At 61.7% G+C, this 24,041-nt stretch overlaps 2 protein-coding genes across 6 annotated transcripts; both read left to right on the forward strand.

Annotated features, from left to right (window-relative positions):
- The first annotated feature begins 150 nt into the window (after positions 1-150).
- KDM6B (lysine demethylase 6B) lies at positions 151-22,295 on the forward strand. Of its 5 annotated transcripts, none has more exons than XM_070044446.1 (24): positions 151-282; positions 7,298-7,415; positions 12,265-12,384; positions 12,660-12,793; positions 12,886-13,027; positions 13,222-13,320; positions 13,419-13,638; positions 13,747-13,839; positions 13,921-14,082; positions 14,165-14,338; positions 14,428-14,766; positions 14,872-17,015; positions 17,124-17,250; positions 17,378-17,483; positions 18,326-18,531; positions 18,654-18,718; positions 18,801-18,872; positions 18,971-19,119; positions 19,264-19,378; positions 19,468-19,655; positions 19,843-19,984; positions 20,277-20,403; positions 20,546-20,716; positions 20,817-22,295. In XM_070044446.1, exons 5-24 carry the CDS (start codon positions 12,891-12,893, stop codon positions 20,838-20,840), a joined length of 4,860 nt encoding a protein of 1,619 aa, XP_069900547.1. In that variant the 5' UTR covers positions 151-282; positions 7,298-7,415; positions 12,265-12,384; positions 12,660-12,793; positions 12,886-12,890; the 3' UTR covers positions 20,841-22,295. The 5 variants fall into 5 exon arrangements, with proteins under 5 accessions (XP_069900547.1, XP_069900549.1, XP_060146381.1 ...); XM_060290398.2 differs by lacking the exon at positions 151-282 and adding an exon at positions 5,738-6,266; XM_070044448.1 differs by lacking the exon at positions 7,298-7,415 and having other exon boundaries at positions 160-282.
- A 56-nt stretch (positions 22,296-22,351) lies between these two features.
- On the forward strand, positions 22,352-23,342 carry TMEM88 (transmembrane protein 88). Its single transcript, XM_030861561.2, has 2 exons — positions 22,352-22,607; positions 22,732-23,342. The coding sequence occupies exons 1-2, from the start codon at positions 22,398-22,400 to the stop codon at positions 22,999-23,001; spliced, it is 480 nt and encodes a 159-aa protein (XP_030717421.1). The 5' UTR covers positions 22,352-22,397; the 3' UTR covers positions 23,002-23,342.
- Positions 23,343-24,041: the final 699 nt, after the last annotated feature.

Consider the following 24,041-nt stretch of genomic DNA (forward strand, 5'->3'; position numbering starts at 1 on the left):
GCATTCGGCATGCTATTCGGCACCTGTGCTGAGGCGAGCAGGACCGGCAGAAAGCGGGGCGGAGCCTGAGAGAGGGACTTAGGCGCGGGCAGGGGCGGGACCATGAGAAGGGGGCGGGGCTGGGGCGCGGGAGGGGGGTAGGGGGGCGGTGTTTGTGTTGGAAAATCCAACTGCGCCACGGGGCGGAGCGGCCCCCCCAGCCCCGGCCTGGGAGAGGGGGGGGCCGCTCGACCCCCTGGGTGACCTTGGGGAACCTGAACACCTGGGACACCCCAGAACCAGGTAACGGGGAGCCGCGAAGGCGTCTGGAAAGGGAAACCATCTCCGCGCAGTGGGGCGGGACGCCTGAGTCGCAGGAAGGGTAGAGCTGGGGATGGACGTTCGGGTCTCTGGAAAGGAAGGCACTGGGAAGAAGACTGGGCGTAGGACATCTGGGTCCCCTAGAAAAGAGCAGGGCGGGGGTGAGGGAAGAGCTGGGCGGCAGATGTCCTGGGTTCCGGATGTCGACAGGGGCCTGAAAGGACTCCCTGTTCCTCTTGGGCTGGGATTCCCCTTCCCGACCCTAGGGCGGGGGCGGGGCGCGGCGGTCCCTAACCGAAGGGCAGGACCAAAGATCAGGGTTTGCAGTTAGGTCAGTGCGATGGCCTCTTGAGGGCGGGTGTAGTCAGGGTTGTGTCTCAGGTCCCGGGCCGCGCCAAGTCTCCCTCTGGCTCTTCCCACGGGTGAGGTATGTAGCCTCAGCTCTGACCCTCACACTGGGAGCCCCGACAGCTTCCCAGCGGTAGCCTTCGCCCCCATCCCCTCCACCACACGTCACCTCCCTGCACTCGGCCTCACCCCGATAGTCTCCTCATCCCCGGTCCAGCCCCCACTCTGACACCTCCCGTTCCTAGCTTCTCGCCCTTCTCGGGACCTTCTCCGCTGAACCTTCGCGACGTAGCCGCGAGATGGCGAGAGCGAGACGCACAGCGCGCCTCAGGGGCCAGGGTGGGGGATGTGGCCGTGAAAGCAGCCGAAGCCCCCCGCCCCGGCCAGAGGGAAAGGTGGGCTGAGGTGCTTGTTTGACTTCCTGTCATCTCGGTCCCCCTCACAGGAAATTGTGGTCGGGAGGGCAAAGGGCATGGGCGGGGGAGGGGGTAGGGACTCCGCCTCCCGGAGCTGGGGTAAATAGTGGGGAGGGGGCACGCGGGCAGGTTGCTAAGCAACGCAGATTCGCTTCCTGTCTGCCGCGGCTTGTGGCTGATTTAGGATGGGAGTTGGCAGAGTGGGGGGCTGGGAGACTGCGGCGAAGGTCGAGGGCAGGTCGCCTGGTTCTCGAGACAGGGAGATCCCTAGGAGGAAGCAGGGGAGCAGCGAGCGAGCTGCGCTGCCACAGAAACGGACTCGGCGTTGGTCCGGAGGGAGGCGGGACCCAGGCGCGGCGCTGAGCTCTGCTCCCCTTCCCTCCCGGGGGTTGCTTGCCCTGTTGCCAGAGTAACTGGAGAGCTAGACTCAGGAGCTGGATTCCCTAACTCTCGCGTCCGCCCAATCCGCTCCAGCGGCTGCCTCTGACATCAGCGCCTTGGCAGCCAATGTGGAGAAGGCATCGTAGAGCGACAGGAAGAGGGAAAGGGGAGGGGAAGAGGTGGAGGCTGGGAGGGGGTAACTGCCCGGGACCCGCACGTGCACTCCCACACGCTCGCGCCCACTCCCCCTCCCCGCGCCGCACGAGCCCGAGTAACCCCCCCCCCGCGCCTGCGCGGCGAGTCAGTGCTTGCCGTTTCCCCCAGTTACCCCCATCTAGAGACTCTGTTCGCAAATTAGTACTGGGCTGCACTCACTCCTCAGCCCCGGGGGGAACCAGACGTATGGGTCCGCTAGCCTTTCTCTGGGTCTCAAGCCGTTACTGCCCAGCCTGGCGTGGGAGGAGCCAGCTACCTGTTCCCCACCAACCCCCAGCTGGCGCCCCACTCTCCCAGGTGGGCTGGGCGGAGCTGTGGTTTCCGGCCCCATATGCTCCGCCGCTGCCTTCCCGGGCTCTGGCTAAGGTTTCCTCTCCAAGACGAACGGAACGGGTATCAGCACCCCTTCCCGAGGCTTCACTCGCTCGGGCTCAGCTGCTCTTGGTGGCTGGGGAGGGCGCTGCGGGGAAGCCCCGGACGGGCCAGGTGACTTTTCCCGGACCATCACAACCCGTCTTCGCGTGAATTCCTCCCCTTTGATGTGCACCAAAACCCTTCTCATCCCTAACGTTTCTTCCCCCCCTCGCCCTGGTGCTCTTTGCACCTCCCTCGGCTCCTTTCGGGCTGCCTCTCCCGATCTTCACTCGTCCTTCTCGTCTTCTCCCAGTTATATAACTCTTCCTCTTGCCGTGTCCTGATTTCAACTCCACAGACTCCGCCCTGGAACAGCGCGGGGAGGGGCAGGAGAGTTGGGACCCAGACAGATTCCGGCTGGCGGCCGGCTGGGGCACGGGGGATCCCGCTGATGGGAGACGGAGCCCCGCGGGACCTGGTGCCCCCGCCCCCCACCTCCCGCGCCCCACCCGAGATCTCGCCCAGGAGAGAGAAGGCACAGTATCTCTGAGAGGCGTGTCGGGACTCCGTCAGAAATGTGGGTTGGGAGGTCAGGGCTGGAGGCGGAGAGGAGGAGCCGAGAGGCCCGAGTCCAAGGGATTGGAGCCGCGTTGGGGGCAGAAGATAAGGGCGGGACGCCTGGGTTCCTTCCTTCCTCTCCTTTTTGGGTTCCCAGAATTCTTAAGGATATTTCCCAGGAAGCTTAGCCTGAGGCTCCTCTCCGCCCCTCGGGGTCAAAGGTCTGTGTTAAAGGTGGCCTGGGATGATGTCACCAGTGCACGTGCCCTTTCCATTCCGGCCCCCTCCCCCTACCACACCCCCCGCCCCGAGTCCAGCTGCAACCCCGTGCCATCTTTTTTCCCTCTCCCTTCCCTTGGCCTTAGCGTCCTGCAGGTGGGAAACCCTGGCCTGGAGTCTTGTGAGGGGGAGGGGCACGGGTGTGGTGTGGTGGACTTTGCCCCTTCGCTGGGCGAAGCGAAGCCTGGGTCACTTTTCCCTAGACTGGCACAGAAGAGCTTTTCCTGCAAGACCCCCGTCCCTCCTGGAAAGAGCCTCCCAGCAGTCTTTTTACTTTCCCACCTGCTGCAATACCAAGTGTCTCATTGCCCCCGCCCCTGCCCCCATATTGAGTTGAAGTAGGAGTGGTTGCCAGATAGCTACCTCCCAGGAGGCAAACTGTGGTATACTGCTGTGTGGTATACTGCTGGATACCAGCTCAGCCCTGACCTTAATCAATGGCATCCTACCCCCAGTCCCAACAGTGAGGAAAAGGGTCAAGAAACTGTATTAGACTGAAAAGTCAGGGCCTTTATTCTGTGTAGGTGGGTGGATCTCTGTCTCTTGAAGGAAGGGGACTCAGTTGATAGCTATGGCTGCCCTTCTCTATTAAGTCATGGTATTGGTTATCGTATTGCAAAAAATTGGTTTCTCTTTTTGTGTACCTTAGGGCTTGGGCTGTCAGATCAGACCTGGATTCCATTCCCAGCTCTGCCACTTAGTGGCTGTAGACACTTGGAAAGGTCACAACCTCCCCGTGCCTCATATTCTTAATCTGGAAAATTGAAATATTAATACCTACCTTCTAGGCAGTTGATAGGGAAAAAAATGAGATAATTTATGCAAAGCACTTAGCACAGTGCCTGGCACAGAATGAACACTGAATGAATGCTTGTTATGAAATGCTTATTATTGTTAAACGCTGTTATTATTTTTATTATTATGGTTGGTAGGCCTGCTTCAAACTGGCCAAGACCTTAGGAGTTCTCCAGGGAGGAGTGGAGAGTTTGTGCTAATTTGGTAGGGCGGGGGGGGGGGGGGCGGGGGGGGCTGGGGATTAGCTTCCACTGCATTGTGCACTTTATTTGATGAGGGCTTTAGTCAGATTTGTATTGCTTTCTTTGCGATTATTTTTTCCCCCTTCTTGCAGAAGAAACAGCTAAGACTGTTCCTCTGGCTGTGAAAATAAAATAATTGTATTGTGGTTCTTGATTTTTGAGCAAGACCCCAATCCCCTCCCATGCTCTTTGGAGCCTTTCAGTTTTACAGAGGGACTCCACAGTTTCCTTTGCGGGGACAGGGCTGGCTGAGGGGTGTGTAAAAGGTTCGGGTGGGTGGGTAGAGAGACTAGTGCTGGGGGCTGGGGGGGGCGGGTAGTTAAAGGAAGAGACCGGAAGGGAGGAGGAGGGAGCCTGCTGGTGGGGAGGGAGGGAGGGGAGGAGGAGGAGGAGGAGGAGGAGGAGGAGGAGGAGGAGGAGGAGGAGGTGGAAGAGGAGGAGGAGGAGGAGGTGGAGGAGGAGGAGGAGGAGGAGGAGGAGGAGGAGGAGGAGGAGGAGGAGGAGGAGGAGGGGGGAGGGAGGGGGTTGGGGAGAGCCTGCTACAGTTCTTTGTTTGACTCCGGGACTCAGGGACGGGGAGGAGGAGGGAGGGAGGCAGAGGCTGCAAGCGCCGGGGCAGGCCCAGGAGGCAGAGGAGGGACCGTCTCCCCCGCCCCCCCAGCCCCCACTCCCCCCCCCCCGCTGCTCCCCCCCCTCCCTACCCGGACTCCGGGGGCACCGCCGGGGGACAGACACCCAGCAGGTAACCCCGGCCTGGCTCGCCCTCCCCTCTCGGGTTTTCCTCCACACCCTCCCAGATGACCCCTTTCCCCGGTTCCGTCTCCCCGTTTCCCCCGGCCTTGCCTCTTTGCCCCCGGCCCTCCTTGTTCCATCTCCCCACTTGGGCTAGTCGCCCGCTGGCCGCGCCGCTGTCTCGTGCAGCCCAACTCCCTTCCCCTCGACCGACAGCCTGTGCGCCCCAGGTCTGCCCGCGGCACCTTTCGGGGCTCTGTCTCGCTGCTTCTCCAGGCTTTGCTTTCCTTCCGACCTGTCCCCTGGGGCTCTGAGGAAGGAGGGAGTCCCTGTCCTTTTCTCGTTTCCCCAGTTCCCCGCCCCCCAACTCTGGCCCCTTTCTCCTTCTAGCAGTCTCTAGGGGTGGGGAGAGAACCGGAATTTGGGGGGCCCTCTGGAGGGGCAAGGGGCTATGTGTCGCGGGCGAAAGGGTCTGTGAGTGTGTTTGGGGTGGGGGCGGGGACGGTTAGAGACCCGGCTGCCTCTCTGTTGTCCCTTTAAATGGCCCTCACATTTCTGGGGACTCGTGGGGGTAGGTGGCAAGCCTCTGCCTGGGGGGCAGGGCCCTCTGTTCGTCCACACAATCAGGGGTGGTAATGATTTAAAGGGACAGCCTCGGTGTGGCCGCTGCCACCCTGCGCCAGCGGGAGGGGGGAGCCGGCAGGCCTTGTCTGGGGAGGCTTGGCTGGCGAGCAGGGCATTTGAGGCTGAATCTGTTTCGGGGCCTGCCAGGTCTGGGACAGTGCTGCGGATGGGACCTCCACGGAGGGGTGACAGCTTGCCTGGGGGGCACTCAACCTGGGCCTTCTCCAGGGCCCCACCTTTGGGTTCATGGACTCCTTGGCCAAGAATCCTTGAGTCTAAACTACGGAGTCTGTCGGCCACCAGGTGGGGGCCACCGGCAGGTCTGAACGTCAGCAGCCTGTCCTGGGCACACTGGAGCTGGCCCTTCAGCTTCCCCTTTTGTTGTTTGGCTCTGTGCACAAGAAAGCCCCAGCCCCTCCCCCAGCTCCCCCTTCCCGTCCACATGCCCCCCCCCCAACACACACACCCACCCCAGCTGTTGGACAGATGAATTACAGCCTCCGGCTTGGGGCCAGGGCTGGTGAGGGATTAAAGCTCTGGGGCTGGCCCTTTAAATGGCTGTTGGCCCCTCCCCCACTCTGGTGTCCAGACACCCCATACACACCCCGCTGACCCCCTTGGCTGACCCCCTTGGCTGCCCCTCACTTCTCCTCTTGGTCTGTCCTAAGGCCCCTCCCCAGCATCCCCTTCTTCCCCAACACAACCACAAATACAAATGCTACAGACTAACACACACACACACACTCACTCTCTCTCTCTCTCTCTCTCTCTCTGTTTCTCTCTCTTTCTCTCTCTCTCTCTCTCTTTCTCTTTCTCTCTCTCTGTTTCTCTCTCTCTCTCTCTCTCCCTCTCTCTCTGTTTCTCTCTTTCTCTCTCTCTCTCTCTCTTACTCACTCACTCTCTGGTCTCACATTCTGAGTGTCCCTGTCCTGGAGGGTTCCAGCCTCAAGCTCCCTTCTCCAGCAGAAGGACCTTGCCTGCCTGGCCTCCCTAGCCTGCAGCTGACCACTACCCTGGCCAGGTGAGGGGCCTTGCATGGGTCAGAAATAGCACCTCCCCTGGGGGCAGTGTCATCAGCAGCTGAGGCAGCTTGCAGCACATTGCATCATGGAGGCTGGGGGCTGGAGGCCTGAGCCTCTGGGGCAGGGGGAAGGATGGGGGCTGGAAGGACAGGGAGCGGAGAGGCTAGACTGGGAGCCCAAGTGTCTGGGTGCTTAAGGGCAGAGAACTATGGCTAAGAGGGCAGAAAACATAGGTCCCTGAGGAGTGAGTTTGAGGTGAGGCAGACTTAGGTCTGACCCCTGGATGGACACCAGATTCTTGGCCCTGGACTTAGACACCTAACTTCTTGTCTCTGAAAGTTAGGAGGGGAGGGAGTGGGCCTCTATCACCTAATTGGGCCACTTAGAGGAAGGAGGTGATGGAGAAACAGGATATGGCCTTGATGGGTTGATGGAAGGGAGGCTTGCAGCAGAGGCCACTTCCAGACCCAGGCCCAGAGTCACAGTCCTTGCTGAGGAGGAAGACTCCTCCCTGCTGGGCCCGTTCATCTAGTCTGGCCACCTGTGCTGCTCACCAAGACCTGCCTGCACCAGCCTGAGGGAAGGAGAGGGGGCAGAGTCCAGAAGGTGGGGTTGTCTGGTGTCTTGATAAGGTTAGGGAGGAGGCAGAACTGAAGGAAGAGTTTCTGTGAGCCTGAGGCCAGGACTGAAGCTGACCTGGGTGCAGATGTCAGAGGCAGTTAGGGCTACCCTGGGGCCAAGGACTCTCAGCAGGAGGGTCCAGTCAGAAGAGGGATCATGGGTTGGGTGTCCACTGTGGACTTAACGCAGATGCTGTAGCATGCTCCCCTCACTCCCTGGTCCAGGCTGCTTCCTAAAGGGGAAGGCTGGAGGACCACTCTTGGGTTGGCTTTTTCTGGTTGCCATGGAAACAGATTCTCTCATCCCATCTGACCACCAGAGCCAGGTTTCTCCTCAATAAGGGGACAGGGGGCATAGGAAAATTCTCCAGCTTGGGAGATCCCACCTCTAACTGGCTTTTTTCTTTTAGGTTCCCCCAGGCACCATGCCAGCCCCGTAGTACCACCCACCCCACCCACTGTGGTCTGCTGCACCCTACTGCTGGGGCGCTGCTTCCAATGAGACAGGGCACACCAAACTCCCATCTGGTAAGTCCTGCCCCTGAGCAATGCAGCGCCTCCCCGCAACAGTCCAGCTCTGCGCCATATGCAAGAAGGACTGATGTGATCTAGATCATGCCCACTCCTCAGAATGGTCCAGTCCAACTCTGAGCATCCCCCCCACCATGAGGTGATTGAGTGGTTCAGTCTTCCTCATTTATGGAGCTCCCCTCTGTTGCCTATGAATGGTTCATCCCTGTACTTCACCAGCCTCTCAACTACCACCAAAAAATCACCCCCCCTTCCCCCTCCCCACCAGTGCTACAACTCAGTTACTAAATTGAATTAACCTGGAGTTTGCAGGCCAGAAAGTAGAGATAAGATATTTTTTTTGGAATGAGGAGGGCTTTGCCCCTGTAATAGTTGTTGAACAGCCTGGCTTATGGAGGGTGATCGGGAACTGATTTGGAGAGATACTGGAGGCCATGGTCACAAAAACCTGCCGTTGCCATGGCAGTCTTGGCATTCCCACCCTTCCAGATCCCTTCGGTTCCTCCCTCTCCCTACTGCACCACAGCATTTGCCCCATACATCCTAAATCTTACTCCTCTTGTGCTTCCCTCTCTCTTTCTGCCACTTCTCTGCCTAAGGCCCTGCTCCATCCCATCCCCCATTCTTCTGTAGGAGAAAAGAGGGTACCTAAGCCAGAGACTTAAGTTCTCTGAGTGTGTGTTGCTCTTCTCCACTTCTCACTAAGTTTTGAGTGGGACTGTTTTCTTCTATGTATCTCTCACTATTTGGCGAGATGTTTTGCACATTGGGGTGCCTCAGTGGAATTGCGTTGAATGAATGTGTTAACTGAATGAGCTTCAGGGCCAAGAAACCAATGGCTTCTGAGAAATGCTGCACAGCCTCCTACCTACACCTTCTCTAGAGACATAAGACATTTGGGATGGTACTGTGGGGGAGAGCTGTGGGGCAGGCTGACCTAGGAAATGTCCTGTGAGGATAAAACCAACAGAGAATAGTACAGAGGCATTATAGAAGAGTGGTAAGAATAAGGCTCTGGAAAGAAGCCTAGCTCTTACTCTCTCTTGTGGAATGACCTTGACAGAGTTATATAACCTCTCTGAGCCTCAATTACCTCATCTGTAAAATGGGGTAGTACTAGGTCAGGTTCTGGAGAGGAGTTTTTTAAAATGTATATAAAGTGCTTAACACAGTACCTGGCATGTTATAAGTATTCACTAAATGCTAGCAATTACCATCACAATGGGAGCCACAGGGAGCTGTGAGGATAAGTGAGGATGCTGAGGAATAGGACAGAACTTAAATGAAGGCACCCAGACCTCCAAATGCTTGACTCAAACAGAAGGATCACTGATCCAGTAAGACATCAGGATTCAGGGGAGTGGGGCGAGGAGTCTGCCGGGTCAGCCTGCTCCAGTGTTTCCCTGACTCTGTTCAGGAACATGAAGGCAAACACAGAAGGGCATGTGCAGAGAGACACACGTGATCACGGCAAGTGATGCAGAGGCAGTCCCAGACAAAAGACCGAGACAGGAGCCAGGCAGACACACAGACAGAGACAGCCCCTCGGAGTCGTGTAGACAGGCATAATGACAGGAACGCATCAGACACAGGCACTGATGGAGACAAGATGAGCAGATATGCAGGTGCACACGGAGACAGACACCGGGACTCATACACAGCCGACCTTGTCAGAGAGACTGGTGAACACAGCGGTCCAGTCAGAGGCAGACACAAGGCTCGCAGTGACACATAGCGGGCCAGGGCCGGCACTGTCACTTCTCGGTGGGGGGCGGGGAGGGGCCAGCAGCGAGGGAAGGCTGGGGAAGGGAATCCCGAGCGGGCGGCCTGCCCGGGGTGGCTGAGTCAGAGCGGAGCCCCAGCCGGCGGCCCTCCCCTACGCCTCCCCCTCCCCCAGGTAAGAAGCGAGCTGTAACCCCTCGCTTCCACCAGGCAGAACGGAGCCTGACAGGGAGCGGGACGCGGCGGGGTTCCGGGCCGGCCCCACCTCCTCGCGCGTGCCGCGTGCCTGCTAACTCCCTGCTCGGTAATACCCTAATTGCGGGGTCTTGTCTTTGGCCGGCACGTGAATCTGCGTGCTCACGTCTGGACCCTCATCCCGCGCGGCGGGAGCGGTGTGCGGAGGGGCTCCTCCGGCCTGGAGCCCAGAGAGAGTTAAGTGGGTGTGTTTGATAGAGTGGGTCCCTCTCGGGGCGCTAGGGGGAGGGGGCCGGTTAAAGTCCCCGAGTCCAGAGCCCGGATGGAGGGGGCGGAGCTGGGCTTAGCCGGGAGTGCCCGGATGGAGAGGGCGTGGCCTCGGCAGGAGAAGAATTAACCCTTTCTGAGCGGCTGACTCCCAGTACTGTGGGTCCGACTGGAGAGGCTGGAATGCCTGCCCCAGAAGTATACCGTCCTCTTTGGCCGTGTGCGTCTACCTCTCATCTGTCTTTGAGGAGTCTCTGGGTGTCTGTCTTTGTGCCTGCCGGTGATTGTCCCCTCCCCTGGGTTAGTACGGACGCCAAGAGTCGGGGAGGGCTATTCCTGCCCCAAAGCGAGAGTGGAGGTGAGAGTGGACCGCGAGCCGGCTGCTGGCGCCTGGGGAACAGGTGTGACCGCGGCGTCGGGGCTGCCCGGCGCGGGGAGGGGCCGTCATGGGGGAAGACGAGAGGGGAAATTCCGCGGGACCGGTGGGGAGCGGTGTGTGGGCTGAGTTGTGTCTGCCTCTGACTGTGTGTGTCTGTGTGTGTTCAGGGAGGCGGGGGCTGAGTCAGTGGGAATAGGGGAAGGTTTTCTGGGTGACTCATGCTCCCCCACCCCAAGCCTGAATCAGACCCCGAGGGAGGGCTTTGTACAGGAGGCGGATGGGAAGTCAGGCGCCTGGGTCCCTGGTGGGGACAAGGATCCGAGGTGGTTGGCGAGAGTGAGTGTGTGTTTAGTGTACAGGAAGTTTTTGTTCTCAAGTGAGGGCTGCTGTATTCCGAGTACCGGCGTAGGGGTTTGTGGATAGAGGTGGAAAGGGGCTGGCCGACGGGACTCGCTGTTTTAGGGAAAGCTGAGTCAGTTCCCCGTGGGAAAGGGGAAGTGGTAGAGGGGAAGTGTCATCATCGCAGAAGGGGAAGCTGCATTTCCTGGTAACTGGCAGCGCCCTCGGCACCACTTCCCAATCGGGGATCTGTTCCTCTGATGTCTGGACCCCGGGTTCCCCGTTTTCCCATGTCTGGTCCATGGGTCCCGGGACTTAGGTGGGGGCAACCGGCCAGGGCTATGCTTGACCGCAGTTAAGCGCTGTGCTTGGCCCAGGGCTCGGTAACTGACATAAAGGCTGTATGGTGAGGAGAGAGAGTTCTGACCGAAACTCCGCGTGAACCGCGGAGAGGGTCCGCAGAGCCCAAGCGCCTACTAGGGCTCGCCGGGGAGTGGCACGCCGGGACCTGTAGGGTCCAAGCGCTTGCGTGCAAACAGACGACCTTGCCCTGCAGATCGAGGACTGTTTTCACCAGAAACCCGAATGCCCTTGTGGGCTGGGTGGAAATTTCCCCACAGCTCAGACTTCTCTCGGCGAAGGCGAACTTTCCAGCCGCCCCCAGCCCCTCGTCGCGCGTTCTCCCCCGGCTTCCTGCCCGGCGCTAGCTCCAGCTGGAGCGCTGGCCCCGCCCCCGCCGCTTTGTACTCTACACTCGCCTCTCGCAGCTCTTTGTACTCTAGACTCTCAATGGACCGATCCCGGGAGCGGAGCCGGCTTCCTACCTGCGGGGACGCGGGGTAGGCGAGCAGGACGCGCGGGGACCGAGATCCTGGGCTCAGAGAGGCGAGAAGGAAGAACTGGGGCTAAAGGGAAGGTGCCCAGGAAGGGGAGCGCTGCTCCCGTCGTGGGTCGAGCCAGCACCGACGGGAAGGGGTTGGGGGGGGTGAAGGAGGAAGTGAAACGGGTTCTGGGTTCTTTAAGGGAGTGGGCGGTGAGAGTGGGACAAGGGTGATGTCACCGCCGGGCGGGCCCCGCCCTCCTCCTTCCTCCCTCCTTCCTCCCTCCCGAAGGACCCCCCCCCCGTACTCTTACACACGCCGCTTCCGCTGCGCAAGTAGCCACGTCACGGGCAACCCCCGAAATCCCCCCTCCCTTGGGGGGCGGGGGCCACGTGGGCCGTGGGGAGCCGCGTGGCCCCGGCGGGGAAGGGCATAGAGGATAACGGGAGCCACGCGAGAGGGGCCACTCGGGACCGCTGTGCGCGACTTCTCAGAAGTTGGGGGATTAGAGGACGGTTTTGGTTTTGGGGGTCGGTTGGTATTGAAGGCCTACAGAACCAGGAGAAGTGGAGGAGCTGAAGGAACTGGGTATGAAACTGGGGGCTTGACCATGGTTTGGGATGGGGGTCAGGCGTGGTGGGTGGAGCGCTCAGATCGCGGCGCGGGCAGGTTTGGGTGCCTTAGAAGTCGCCGTGAGTGGCCAGCCCTAAACAGTTCCTAGGGGGTGGGGAGGTCAGGCACTGGGCGAGGTGAAGTGAGGAGGGGGAGCGCCACCTGTGTCGGCGTTGTGCATCCGTCTGCTGTCCGTCGGTGTTAGGCGGCGGGGTAGGGGGCGTTTCGGGCGGTCTAGCGCGGACCACCGGCGGCTCTGTGGGCGCGTGGGACTTGCGGGTAGCTCCATGCCCCAGGTCGGCCCGAACGTGCGACCCGCCGCCTTCACCCGCACGGGTTTCAGGCTCCGCTTGCCTCGACCGGCCTAGTGTCAGCTTGGAGATGGAGACCCTAGGTGGGAGCCGCGGGGTCACGTCGGGGTCACCCCGGGCAGAGCCTGTCTGACCGGCTCCGCTGCCCCTCCTCCCCCGGCAGCGGCCGGGCTAACCTCGCTCCTATTGGTCCCGGCCAGGCTGTTACTGAGGCGGAGACACGGGTGATGATTGGTTTTCTGGGGAGAGAGGAAGTCCTGTGATTGGTCAGGTCTCCGGAGCTCGCCGACGCCGGGAGAGAAAGCTCCCACGGAGGCCGGGTAAGCGGCCGCAGCGCTGCAGCTCGGCCCGCGGGGCTCCCTGCTGGAAGCCTAGCAGCGCAGCCACCCCATCGCACCGACTGGCCCTCCCGCTGCCCCCACTCCCCTGAGGCTCCTTAGGCCGGGTGGGCCGCTCCTCAGGGATAGCCAGCCTTGCGCAGATCACAGACCTGTGGGCGCCACAGCCAGGCCAGCCCAGCCCAGCCCAGCCTAGCCTGCGGCCCCGACTGTGTTCTGGCCCGCTCACCTTACTCCTTTCCCCCTCCTCTCCGTAGAATTGGCTGTGAAAGGCCCTGGGCGACCATCTGGGGGCAGTGGGCACTCCTGTCAGAGCGGCTGGAGCCGGACCATCGCCCCAAGGAGCTGGGGCAGGGGGCCGTGCCCGATCTCTGGGGCCACTGCTGACCTGGTAAGGGAAGACTGGGGCCGCGTCGGCTGTGTGTACCCTGACAGCTCAGTCTCTGTTCCCAGTAGGATCATAATCTCTTCTCCTTGACACAGGCTGGATGCATCGGGCAGTGGACCCTGCAGGGGCCCGCGCTGCACGGGAAGCCTTTGCCCTTGGGGGCTTGAGCTGTGCTGGGGCCTGGAGCTCCTGCCCGCCCCATCCCCCTCCTCGGAGCGCATGGCTGCCTGGAGGCAGGTGAGAACTTGGTCTGTCTCTCTGCCTCCAGGCACTCCTCTTCCCATCTCTGCTCCTCAGTCTCTCATTTCTGCCATCCCGTGGGCCTCAGTGCAGTCCTCAGCTGCCTTCTCTTGTTTCCTCAGTCCCCTCCTTCCTAGGTAGGGACAAGACTTCCAGCTTGCTGTACATTAACAGAGCCCTTCTCTCTCCAGGTGCTCTGCCAGCATCGGGCAGCCCCCACTCCCTGCTCCCCTACCTCCTTCACACGGCAGTAGCTCTGGCCACCCCAACAAACCGTATTATGCTCCAGGGTGAGTGAGGATTGAAAGGTGCTGGGGATGGGAGGTAAGGCTGGGGCCTTAAAAGAGTTCGCCAAGCCTTGCCACCTCCCCCCCCTTCTGCTCTGTAGGACACCCACCCCAAGACCCCTCCATGGGAAGCTGGAATCCCTGCATGGCTGTGTGCAGGCATTGCTCCGGGAGCCGGCCCAGCCGGGGCTGTGGGAGCAGCTTGGGCAGCTGTACGAGTCAGAGCACGACAGTGAGGAGGCTGTACGCTGCTACCACAGCGCCCTTCGATACGGAGGAAGCTTGGCTGAGCTGGGGCCCCGCGTCGGCCGACTACAGCAGGTGGGATGAGGCAGGACACAGGGGGCTAGGATTGTGCGTTCTGACTCAGTGCCCTCGTCTTACGTCTGCCTCTGCCCTGTGCTCTGCACTCTTCCCCCACCTCCTCAGGCCCAGCTTTGGAACTTTCATGCCGCCTCCTGCCAGCACCGACCCAAGGTTCTGCCTCCCCTGGAGCAAGTGTGGAACTTGTTGCACCTTGAGGTGAGGCTGGGACTGGGCGGACTAGGGAGGAGGGCCGGGCCAGGTCTGCACCGGTGCCATTCTCTCTGTTTCCGTCCTCAGCACAAACGGAACTATGGGGCCAAGCGGGGGGGTCCCCCGGTGAAGCGAGCCGCCGAACCCCCGGTGGTGCAGCCTATGCCTCCTGCAGCACTCTCAGGCCCCTCGGGGGAGGAGGGCCTCAGCCCTGGAGGCAAACGCAGGAGAGGCTGCAACTCTGAGCAGGTATGATTGTATGTGGGCGGGCCAGCAGCGAGTGGGCAGGCTGGGGCGAGGAGTGGGACTCTCACACTCTGTTTTCTTCCAGACTGGCCTTCCCCCAGGGCTGCCGCTGCCTCCGCCACCATTACCCCCAGCCCCACCCCCGCCTGGCCTAGCCACCAGCCCTCCATTCCAGCTGACCAAGCCAGGGCTGTGGAGTACCCCGCATGGAGATGCATGGGGCCCCGAGCGCAAGGGTTCAGCACCCCCAGAGCGCCAGGTGAGCACCTCTCTGTGGCCCCCTCACCTCTTATCTCCAGCCCCTGTGTCCTTCGTTCCTCACGCAGTGTCCTCCTTTCTCGCCCACAGGAGCAGCGGCACTCGCTGCCTCACCCATATCCATACCCAGCTCCGGCCTACCCTGTGCACCCCCCCGGCCACCGGCTGGTCCCGGCTGCACCCCCAGGCCCCCGCCCCCCAGGAGCAGAGAGCCATGGCTGCCCGCCTGCCACCCGTCCCCCTGGAAGTGACCTTAGAGAGAGCAGAGTTCAGAGGTCGCGGATGGACTCCAGCGTTTCACCAGCAGCAACCACCGCCTGCGTGCCTTACGCCCCTTCCCGGCCCCCTGGCCCCCCCGGCACCACCACCAGCAGCAGTAGCAGCAGCAGCAACCCTGGTCTCCGGGGCGTGGAGCCGAGCCCAGGCATTGTGAGTGACAACTGCAGGTGGTGGGCGGAGCGGTGGGGGGGATGAGTGGAGCTGGTCTAGGGTGGCTGGAGCAGCCCTCTGACCACCGCCGTCCTACACTTGCAGCCCGGTGCTGACCATTACCAAACTCCCGCGCTGGAGGTCTCCTCTCACCAAGGCCGCCTTGGGCCCTCAGCACACAGTAGTCGGAAACCATTCCTGGCGGCTCCCGCTGCCACTCCCCACCTGTCCTTGCCACCCGGCCCCTCCTCACCTCCTCCTCCCCCTTGTCCCCGCCTCTTACGCCCTCCACCCCCCCCTGCCTGGCTGAAGGGCCCAGCCTGCCGAGCAGCCCGTGAGGATGGAGAGATCTTAGACGAGCTCTTCTTCGGGGCTGAGGGACGCCCCCGCCCTCCCCCGCCACCCCTCCCCCACCGCGAGGGCTTCTTGGGACCTCCGGCCCCCCGCTTTTCTGTGGGCACTCAGGATTCGCACACCCCTCCCGCTCCCCCAACCACCAGCAGCAGCAACAGTGGCAGCCACAGCAGCAGCCCTACTGGGCCTGTGTCCTTCCCTACACCTTCCTATTTGGCCAGAAGTATGGACCCCCTTCCCCGCCCCCCCAGCCCAACATTGAGCCCCCAGGACCCACCTCTTGCACCCCTGACTCTTGCCCTGCCTCCAGCCCCTCCCTCCTCTTGCCACCAGAATACCTCAGGAAGCTTCAGGCACCCGGAGAGCCCTCGGCCCAGGGTCTCCTTCCCAAAGACCCCCGAGGGGGGGCCGGGGCCATCCCCAGGCCCCCTGAATAAAGCCCCCCAGCCTGTGCCGCCCAGGGTTGGGGAGCTGCCTGCCCGAGGCCCTCGACTCTTTGACTTCCCCCCTACCCCACTGGAGGACCAGTTTGAGGAGCCAGCTGAATTCAAGATCCTACCTGATGGGCTGGCCAACATCATGAAGATGCTGGATGAATCCATTCGCAAGGAGGAGGAGCAGCAACGACACGAGGCAGGCGTGGTCCCCCCGCCTCCTCTGAAGGAGCCCTTTACATCTCTGCAGCCTCCATTCCCCACTGACACAGCCCCAGCCACCACTGCTGCCACCGCCGCCACCACCCCGGCCACCCAGGAAGAGGAGAAGAAGCCACCACCAGCCCTGCCACCACCGCCGCCTCTAGCCAAGTTCCCGCCACCACCCCAGCCACCGCCAACTGCGCGAGCCCCACCAGCCAGCCCGGCCAACCTGCTCAAGTCCTTGGCTTCCGTGCTGGAAGGACAAAAGTACTGTTACCGGGGGACTGGAGCAGCTGTTCCCACCCGGCCTGGGCCCTTGCCCACCACTCAGTATTCCCCCGGTTCCTCTTCAGGTGCTACCGCCCCACCGCCCACCTCCGCGGCCCCGAGCGCCCAGGGCTCCCCACAGCCCTCCGCTTCCTCGTCATCTCAGTTCTCTACCTCAGGCGGGCCCTGGGCCCGGGAGCGCAGGGCGGGCGAAGAGCCAGCCCCGGGCCCCATGACCCCCGCACCCCCGCCCCCACCCCTGCCGCTGCCCCCTGCTCGTTCTGAGTCTGAGGTGCTAGAAGAGATAAGTCGGGCCTGTGAGACCCTTGTGGAGCGGGTGGGCCGGAGCACCGCAGACCCGGCCGACCCAGTGGACACGGCAGATCGAGCGGACAGCGGGACTGAGCGACTGCAGCCCCCAGCTCAGGCCAAGGAGGAGAGCGGTGGGGTGGCGGCCGCAGCACGACCAGGGAGCAGCAAGAGGCGGCAGAAGGAGCACCGGCGGCACCGGCGGGCCTGTAAGGACAGTGTGGGTCGGCGGCCCCGGGAGGGCAGGGCCAAGGCCAAGGCCAAGGCCCCCAAAGAAAAGAGCCGCCGAGTGCTGGGGAACCTGGACCTGCAGAGCGAGGAGATCCAGGGTCGTGAGAAGGCCCGGCCGGATCTGGGCGGGGCCTCCAAGGCCAAGCCGCCCGTAGCTCCGGGCCCTCCGCCAGCTCCTGCACCCTCTGTCCAGCCCACACCCCCGGCAGCCCCTGTCCCTGGGAAGAAGGCTCGGGAGGAAGCTCCGGGGCCACTGGGTGTCAGCCGGGCTGACATGCTGAAGCTGCGCTCACTTAGTGAAGGGCCCCCCAAGGAGCTGAAGATCCGGCTCATCAAAGTAGAAAGTGGTGACAAGGAGACCTTCATTGCCTCGGAGGTGGAAGAGCGGAGGCTGCGGATGGCAGACCTCACCATCAGCCACTGTGCTGCCGACGTCGTGAGGGCCAGCAAGTGAGTGGGGGGGGCTGTCACCGCTGAGGCTGCTGGCCTGGCCCTGCGGGAGACTCCCTTCCCCCAGCACTCTGATATTCCTGTTCTCATCTCACTGTCCTTCTACAGGAATGCCAAGGTGAAAGGGAAGTTTCGAGAGTCCTACCTTTCCCCTGCCCAGTCTGTGAAACCGAAGATCAACTCGGAGGAGAAGCTGCCCCGGGAAAAACTGAACCCGCCCACACCCAGCATCTATGTATGAGTGCCCTGCGTGTTCAGAACCGCCCCTGCCTGAGGGTTCTAGGACAGTGTTGGAACTGTTGGGGGGCCCTGAGCCTGGGACGGGGCTCTGACCTCAGCCCTGTCTCCTGGTTGTCCCGCAGCTGGAGAGTAAACGGGATGCCTTCTCGCCGGTGCTGCTGCAGTTCTGTACAGACCCTCGAAATCCCATCACCGTGATCCGGGGCCTGGCAGGCTCCCTGCGGCTCAGTGAGTGTGGAGGTGGAAAGACCTGGGGAGGGCTGCGAGGATCTGGGGCTTTGGGGCCCTCGGAGAGCCCCCGCTCTGGAAGACCCAGGGCCACAGCTGTAGTGAGCTCTCCTCAGTCACGTGTAAGCCATATTTGAAGAGTGCGCTGAGTGATGGGTCAGCTGACCTCAGGCTTTCCTCCCCCCATCTGTCTGTCCCCAGCAGTAGGCAGGTGGGAAGGGGATGTATCTCGGGATCTGCTTAGAGTTACTTCTGGTTTTCTTGGTGATTAAGGTTGTGTAAAATCCAAGGAGGCTCATGGTTTGGGGCTTTCTCTTTTTCAACCTTTTATTGTGCACAATTTCAAACACCTTCCAAAGTAAAAGGAAACCATACTGAGTTATAAAACTTAATCCTGTTTCCTTGTAGCCTTCTCTTACCCACATATCCTCCCTTTCCTCCAATGTTACTGAAGCACGGTCTAGGCTTTTACTTGATGAAATCTTTCATTGGATCCAATGAAAACTTAAACTGTTATTCATTGAGCACCTATTGTGTGCCAGGTGCTTTGCACATGTGGCCTCATGGACACCTGAGGACTCTGGGGGAGGGGCTGGGACTCAGAGCATCAGTGGGAGAGAGGGGGTTGGTTATGATGCAGGTAAAGGCCAGGCCCTGGGAGGGCCAACCCTCCCAGCTTGATGAGGGGCTGGGGTTCTCGCCTGTTCTTCCTTGGCTGAGCTCTGAGAAGCCTGTGTCCACTGTGTCAGAGTCTTGGGGAGCAAGAAGGGAGAGGGTGAGTTGGGGCCTCGCTCCCCGCCCTCTGCCCCTGCCCCAACACTCTGCTCGGCCCTCCCTTGCAGACTTGGGCCTCTTCTCCACCAAGACGCTGGTGGAGGCCAGTGGTGAGCACACGGTGGAGGTGCGCACCCAGGTGCAGCAGCCCTCAGATGAGAACTGGGACCTGACAGGCACGCGACAGATCTGGCCCTGCGAGAGCTCCCGTTCCCACACCACCATTGCCAAGTACGCGCAGTACCAGGCCTCATCCTTCCAAGAGTCCCTGCAGGTGAGAGGCGCGCACGGGCAGAGGTAGGGGGTGTGGAATCAGGGGACTTGGAGCCCCAGCTGCGGTGGGAGGGCTCCTGGAAGGCCGCTGACCCAGGCCTGCCTACCCCTGTGACCAAGCAGGAGGAGAAGGAGAGTGAGGACGAGGAGTCCGAGGAGCCGGACAGCACCACGGGAACCCCTCCTAGGTAGGGATGCTTTGCCTCTGCCCTTCAGGACTCCTTCCTTTCCCTGTGCTTCCCCACCAACCTGTGCTCTTTGCCCTCGCAGCAGCGCACCGGATCCGAAGAACCATCACATCATCAAGTTTGGCACCAACATCGACCTGTCCGATGCCAAGCGGTCAGTGGGGCTGAGGCCAGCAAGCTGGGGCGGGAGTGCTGATGGGTCAGCAGAGTCGGGGTAGCTGCTCACTTCTGTTGCCTCCCTCGCCACGGCAGGTGGAAGCCCCAGCTGCAGGAGCTGCTGAAGCTGCCCGCCTTCATGCGGGTAACCTCCACGGGCAACATGCTGAGCCACGTGGGCCACACCATCCTGGGCATGAACACAGTGCAGCTGTACATGAAGGTCCCAGGCAGCCGAACGCCAGGTGCGCTCTTCACGGGGCTGCGGAGTGCGTCGCGCCGCGAGGAGCGCGGGGGGCGGGGCTGCCGCCAGCGCTCCTCCGTCAACCAATGAGTGCGCGACAAGCCCGGCTCCGACCAACCGTGCAGTTCTCTGTTGCCCCCTTCAGGCCATCAGGAGAACAACAACTTCTGCTCGGTCAACATCAACATTGGCCCAGGAGACTGCGAGTGGTTCGCGGTGCACGAGCACTACTGGGAGACCATCAGCGCTTTCTGCGACCGGTGCGCGCCGCCCTTCTCGGGTAGATAGACCCCCCACGCCCTGTCCCTGGATTCCCAGATTTCCATCTGACCCTGTGGCCACCCTCCAGGCATGGCGTGGACTACCTGACGGGTTCCTGGTGGCCAATCCTGGATGACCTCTATGCTTCCAACATCCCTGTGTACCGCTTCGTGCAGCGCCCCGGAGACCTTGTGTGGATTAATGCGGGGACCGTGCACTGGGTGCAGGCCACCGGCTGGTGCAACAACATCGCCTGGAACGTGGGGCCCCTCACCGGTGAGGGGGCGGGGCCGGTGGTGGGGTGAGCCACTCAGCGGTGAGGGGCTGGGGCCCCTGGGGAGTGAGCCCCGTGGTGTGGGGGGGGCGGGTTTGGAGGGCGCCAGGCCAGCCGTGAGGGAAGGGGCGGGGGCCCAAGTGTCTCGGGCTGTTGGGGAATCCTGTCATGACCCTCTCTGGCCCGCAGCCTATCAGTACCAGCTGGCCCTGGAACGATACGAGTGGAACGAGGTGAAGAACGTCAAATCCATCGTGCCCATGATTCACGTGTCCTGGAACGTGGCTCGCACGGTCAAAATCAGCGACCCCGACTTGTTCAAGATGATCAAGTGAGGGAGGGCCCTGTTTGGGAGGGAGCCCATCTCCATCCGACCTGGCCCGCCTTGTTCTTCCTTGTTCCAACCCCTCCTCCCCCACCGCTCCACCTTTTGCCGCGTGCCATGCAGGGCTGCCGTGCTGGGCGGGTGACAAGGCCCCTGCCCTGAGGAGCTTTGTTTTCCAGTGGTCCAAGTAGACAAAAACCACATAAAACCTCCACTGTGACGGGGATGTGTCGGGGGCTGTGACCCGGCCCGAAGCGGGGAGGCCCCGCCCCGCCTCACCACCTCGCCCCGCCCTTAGGTTCTGCCTCCTGCAGTCCATGAAGCACTGCCAGGTGCAGCGGGAGAGCCTGGTGCGGGCCGGGAAGAAAATCGCCTACCAGGGCCGGGTCAAGGACGAGCCCGCCTACTACTGCAACGAGTGCGACGTGAGTGCGCCCTCTCTCCCTCGCGCGCTTCCTCGGAGGGAGGCGCTCGTCTCCGGCCTCCCTCCCTCTCTCCCCTCCTTCTCCCCCCCCTCCCTCCCTCCCTCCCTCCCTCCCCTTGACCGCCGCCTCCTCCCCGCCGCAGGTGGAGGTGTTCAACATCTTGTTCGTGACGAGTGAGAACGGCAGCCGTAACACGTACCTGGTGCACTGCGAGGCTTGTGCGCGGCGCCGCAGCGCAGGCCTGCAGGGCGTGGTGGTGCTGGAGCAGTACCGCACGGAGGAGCTGGCGCAGGCCTACGACGCCTTCACGCTGGTGAGGGCCCGGCGGGGCGGGGACCCGAGGGGGCGCCGGGGAGGGCCGGGCCGGGGGTGGGCGATCGCGCATCCTGAGCTCCGCCTGCTCTCTCCCGCAGGCCCCGGCCAGCACGTCGCGATGAGGCCGGACGCCCCGCCCGCCTGCCCGCCCGCAGGGCGCCGCGGGGCCACCAGCACACGCCTGGGCTGGACCTAGGTCCCGCCTCTGGCCGGGAAGGGGGTCGGGCCCAGCCCTTCCACCCCATTGGCAGCTCCCCTCACCTAATTTATTAAGAAAAAGAATTTTTTAAAAAACAAATATGAGGAAAAAAGGAAAAAAAATGGGAGACGGGGAAGGGGGCTGGTAGCCCCTCGCCCACCAGCGCCTCCCCTCACCGACTTTGGCCTTTCTAGCAACAGACACAAGGACCAGGCTCCGGCGGCGGCGGGGGTCACATACGGGTTCCCTCACGCCTGCCAGCCGCCCGCCCGGCGCAGATGCACGCGGCTCGTGTATGTACATAGACGTTACGGCAGCCGAGGTTTTTAATGAGATTCTTTGTATGGGCTTTACCCCTCCCCCAGAACCTCCTTTTTTACTTCCAGTGCTAGCTGTGACCCCTGTACATGTCTCTTGTTTATTCACTTGGTTATGATTTGTATTTTCTGGGTTTTTTGTTTGTTTTGGTTTTTAATTTATAACAGTCCCACTCACCTCTATTTATTCATTTTTGGGAAAACCCGACCTCCCGCACCCCCAAGCCATCCCGCCCGCCCCTCCAGGGACCGCCCGCCGCCGGACCCTCCCTGCGCCCCAGTGTGTGTCCGGCCCCGGCCCGTCCGTCTCCGCCCGTCCGCCCGCCCGCGGCTCCAGCCGGGTTCTCATGGTGCTCAAACCTGCTCCCCTCCCCTACGTCCTGCACTTTCTCGGACCAGTCCCCCACTCCCGACCCGACCCCAACCCCGCCTGAGGGTGAGCGACTCCTGTACTGTAGGGGAAGAAGTGGGAACTGAAATGGTATTTTGTAAAAAAAAAAATAATAAATAAATAAAATAAATTTTTAAAGTTTTAAAGAAAGAACTATGAGGAAAAGGAGCCCCGTCCTTCCCAGCCCCGGCCAATTTTAAAAACACGGACCTTCCCCTTACAACCCACCCCCCTTTTCTTTTTAAGCGTGAAACAGCCCAGGGCCAGGGCCTCACTGGGGCAGGGACACCCCGGGATGAGTTTCTCTGGGGCTTTATTTTCGTTTTGTCGTTTTTTTTTTTTCTCCTCCACGCTGGGGCTGCGGAGGGGTGGGGGGTTTACAGTCCTGCCCCCTCGCACTGCACTGTCTTTCTGCCCCAGGGGCAGAGGGGTCTTCCCAACCCTACCCTTATTTTCGGTGATTTTTGTGTGAGAATATTAATATTAAAAATAAAATCAGAAAAAAAATTCTCTTTTCGATAAGTGCTGGTGGTAAGCAGGGAGAACACTGGGAAGAGGGCGGCGAGACCGTGATTGATGGGGAGGGTAGCCCCTCCCCGGAGGCGCCTGTGGAATGTCCAGAGCTCGGTTGCTCCTCGTTATGGGGGGTGCCTAATCCCGGAGCCGCATTCCAGGATAAGGGGGGGTGGGGTGGGGAGAGGCTGGGCCGGGGGAGGGGCAGGAAAGAGGGCTATAAGGGCCGTGGCCCAGGCGGGAGGGAGCCAGGCGGGCCATGGCGGATGTCCCCGGGGCGCAGCGACCGGTTCCCGGCGGCGGCCCAGAGCCCCGGGACCCCCTGGACTGCTGGGCCTGCGCTGTGCTGGTCACCGCCCAGAATCTGCTGGTGGCTGCCTTCAATCTTCTCCTGCTGGCGCTGGTGCTGGGGACCATCCTGCTGCCCGCTGTCACCATGCTAGGCTTTGGCTTCCTCTGCCACTCCCAGGTGAGTGTGCGCCCCGCGGTGTGCGTGTGGGTGTCTGGTGACGGTGGCGGTGGGGTCTGTGGGCCACAACCTCTCCCGGCCTGGGCTGTTTGGCTTGGGCCTCATGCCTCTTCTCCTCCCACAGTTCTTGCGCTCCCAGGCACCCCCTTGCACCGCGCACCTGCGGGACCCGGGCTTCACAGCCCTGCTGGTCACCGGATTCCTGCTCCTCGTGCCGCTGCTCGTGCTTGCCCTGGCCAGCTACCGCCGCCTCTGCCTCCGCCTCCGCCTGGCCGATTGCCTCGTGCCTTACAGCCGAGCCCTCTATCGGCGCCGGCGCACCCCGCAGCCGCGGCAAAACCGGTCCTCGCCAGGGCCCCAGGCCGTTCCAACATCAGGAAAGGTCTGGGTCTGAGGACCCTCGAGTCAAGAACAACCCCGAGGAGTGCCCTCTCTCCCGGTCGGCCCAAGGACTTGAAGCCCGGGGGTCTCCCGACCTACCCTGTCCCCGCTCCTGCCTAAGCCGGGTCCCAGCATCCTCTTGAGGAACAGAACGGCAGCATCTGTGGACCCAATTCTGGTGAAAATTCGCCACACCCCGGAAAACCTACTTTCCCCTCTCTACCCATATCTGAATCCTGAACATCTGGGCTGGACCCTGCACCCCCCACCCCCCTGTGAATAGGACAACTGAACCTCGGTGGTGCGCTGGTGCCCTTCTTTTCCGGTGCTGCTCCTAGTATTTACGGGCTATGGGGTGGGGTGGGGTGGGGTGGGGTGGGCGAGGTTGGAGGGGAAGGAGTCATCACACATCAATAAAGAATTAATGAACTGAACGCGATCCTGGGATCCTGTGAACAGAAGGGCGGCACAAATACTATCAATCACTCCTGCAACGTGCCCAGGAGCAGGAAACAACATGCGGGTGGGGGGGGCGTGGCTCTACTGCGCAGACCGGAGCATCCTTCAGCCTCCTGGGAAGGAGGCCTTCCTTCCCTTATCGCATTAGGCCGTTCTTCCTGGCCAGACCCCAGAGCTCTGTCCCTGTCACCTCCTTATCAATGGAGTGGAGGGAGCCCGGCCTCTGTAGCCTGTGCTGCTCCCCTTGGGGACCTGAGCCTGTTCTCTGACCCCAGCTTAGAGGAACTCGGTGTTGCCAGGCCGGAGAGAGAAACAATGGGCCTTCCGGAACAGGATGACACCCCCTCCCGCCACAATTCTGGAGCAGCTGCGTGGGAGGGAAGATGGAGGGGCCCATCCTGGGGCCCGTGGATCCGAAGTTCAGCCTGTCCCCCCATCCCCACCCAGAACCTGAGGGAACCTTTGGCAGTCCTGGACGTCCAGGTTGTGGAAGGAGGGTTGAGAGTGCTCCCGACCTCAGAGAAACCTATTCCTCTAGGGATGAGGTGTGTAATTCCTGTCCCAGAAACCCAGCTACACACAGACACAAGCCAC

This window comes from Globicephala melas, chromosome 20 (assembly GCF_963455315.2).
Source record: "Globicephala melas chromosome 20, mGloMel1.2, whole genome shotgun sequence".
Classification (NCBI taxonomy): domain Eukaryota; kingdom Metazoa; phylum Chordata; class Mammalia; order Artiodactyla; family Delphinidae; genus Globicephala; species Globicephala melas.

Coding starts and splice junctions, on each gene's coding strand:
- KDM6B (XM_070044446.1), top strand. CDS start 12,891: ATGCATCGGGCAGTGGACCCTGCAGGGGCCCGCGCTGCACGGGAAGCC. Junction 13,321..13,418: donor AAACCGTATTATGCTCCAGG/GTGAGTGAGGAT, acceptor TCTGCTCTGTAG/GACACCCACCCCAAGACCCC. Junction 19,656..19,842: donor GAACGTGGGGCCCCTCACCG/GTGAGGGGGCGG, acceptor TCTGGCCCGCAG/CCTATCAGTACCAGCTGGCC.
- TMEM88 (XM_030861561.2), top strand. CDS start 22,398: ATGGCGGATGTCCCCGGGGCGCAGCGACCGGTTCCCGGCGGCGGCCCA. Junction 22,608..22,731: donor GCTTCCTCTGCCACTCCCAG/GTGAGTGTGCGC, acceptor CTCCTCCCACAG/TTCTTGCGCTCCCAGGCACC.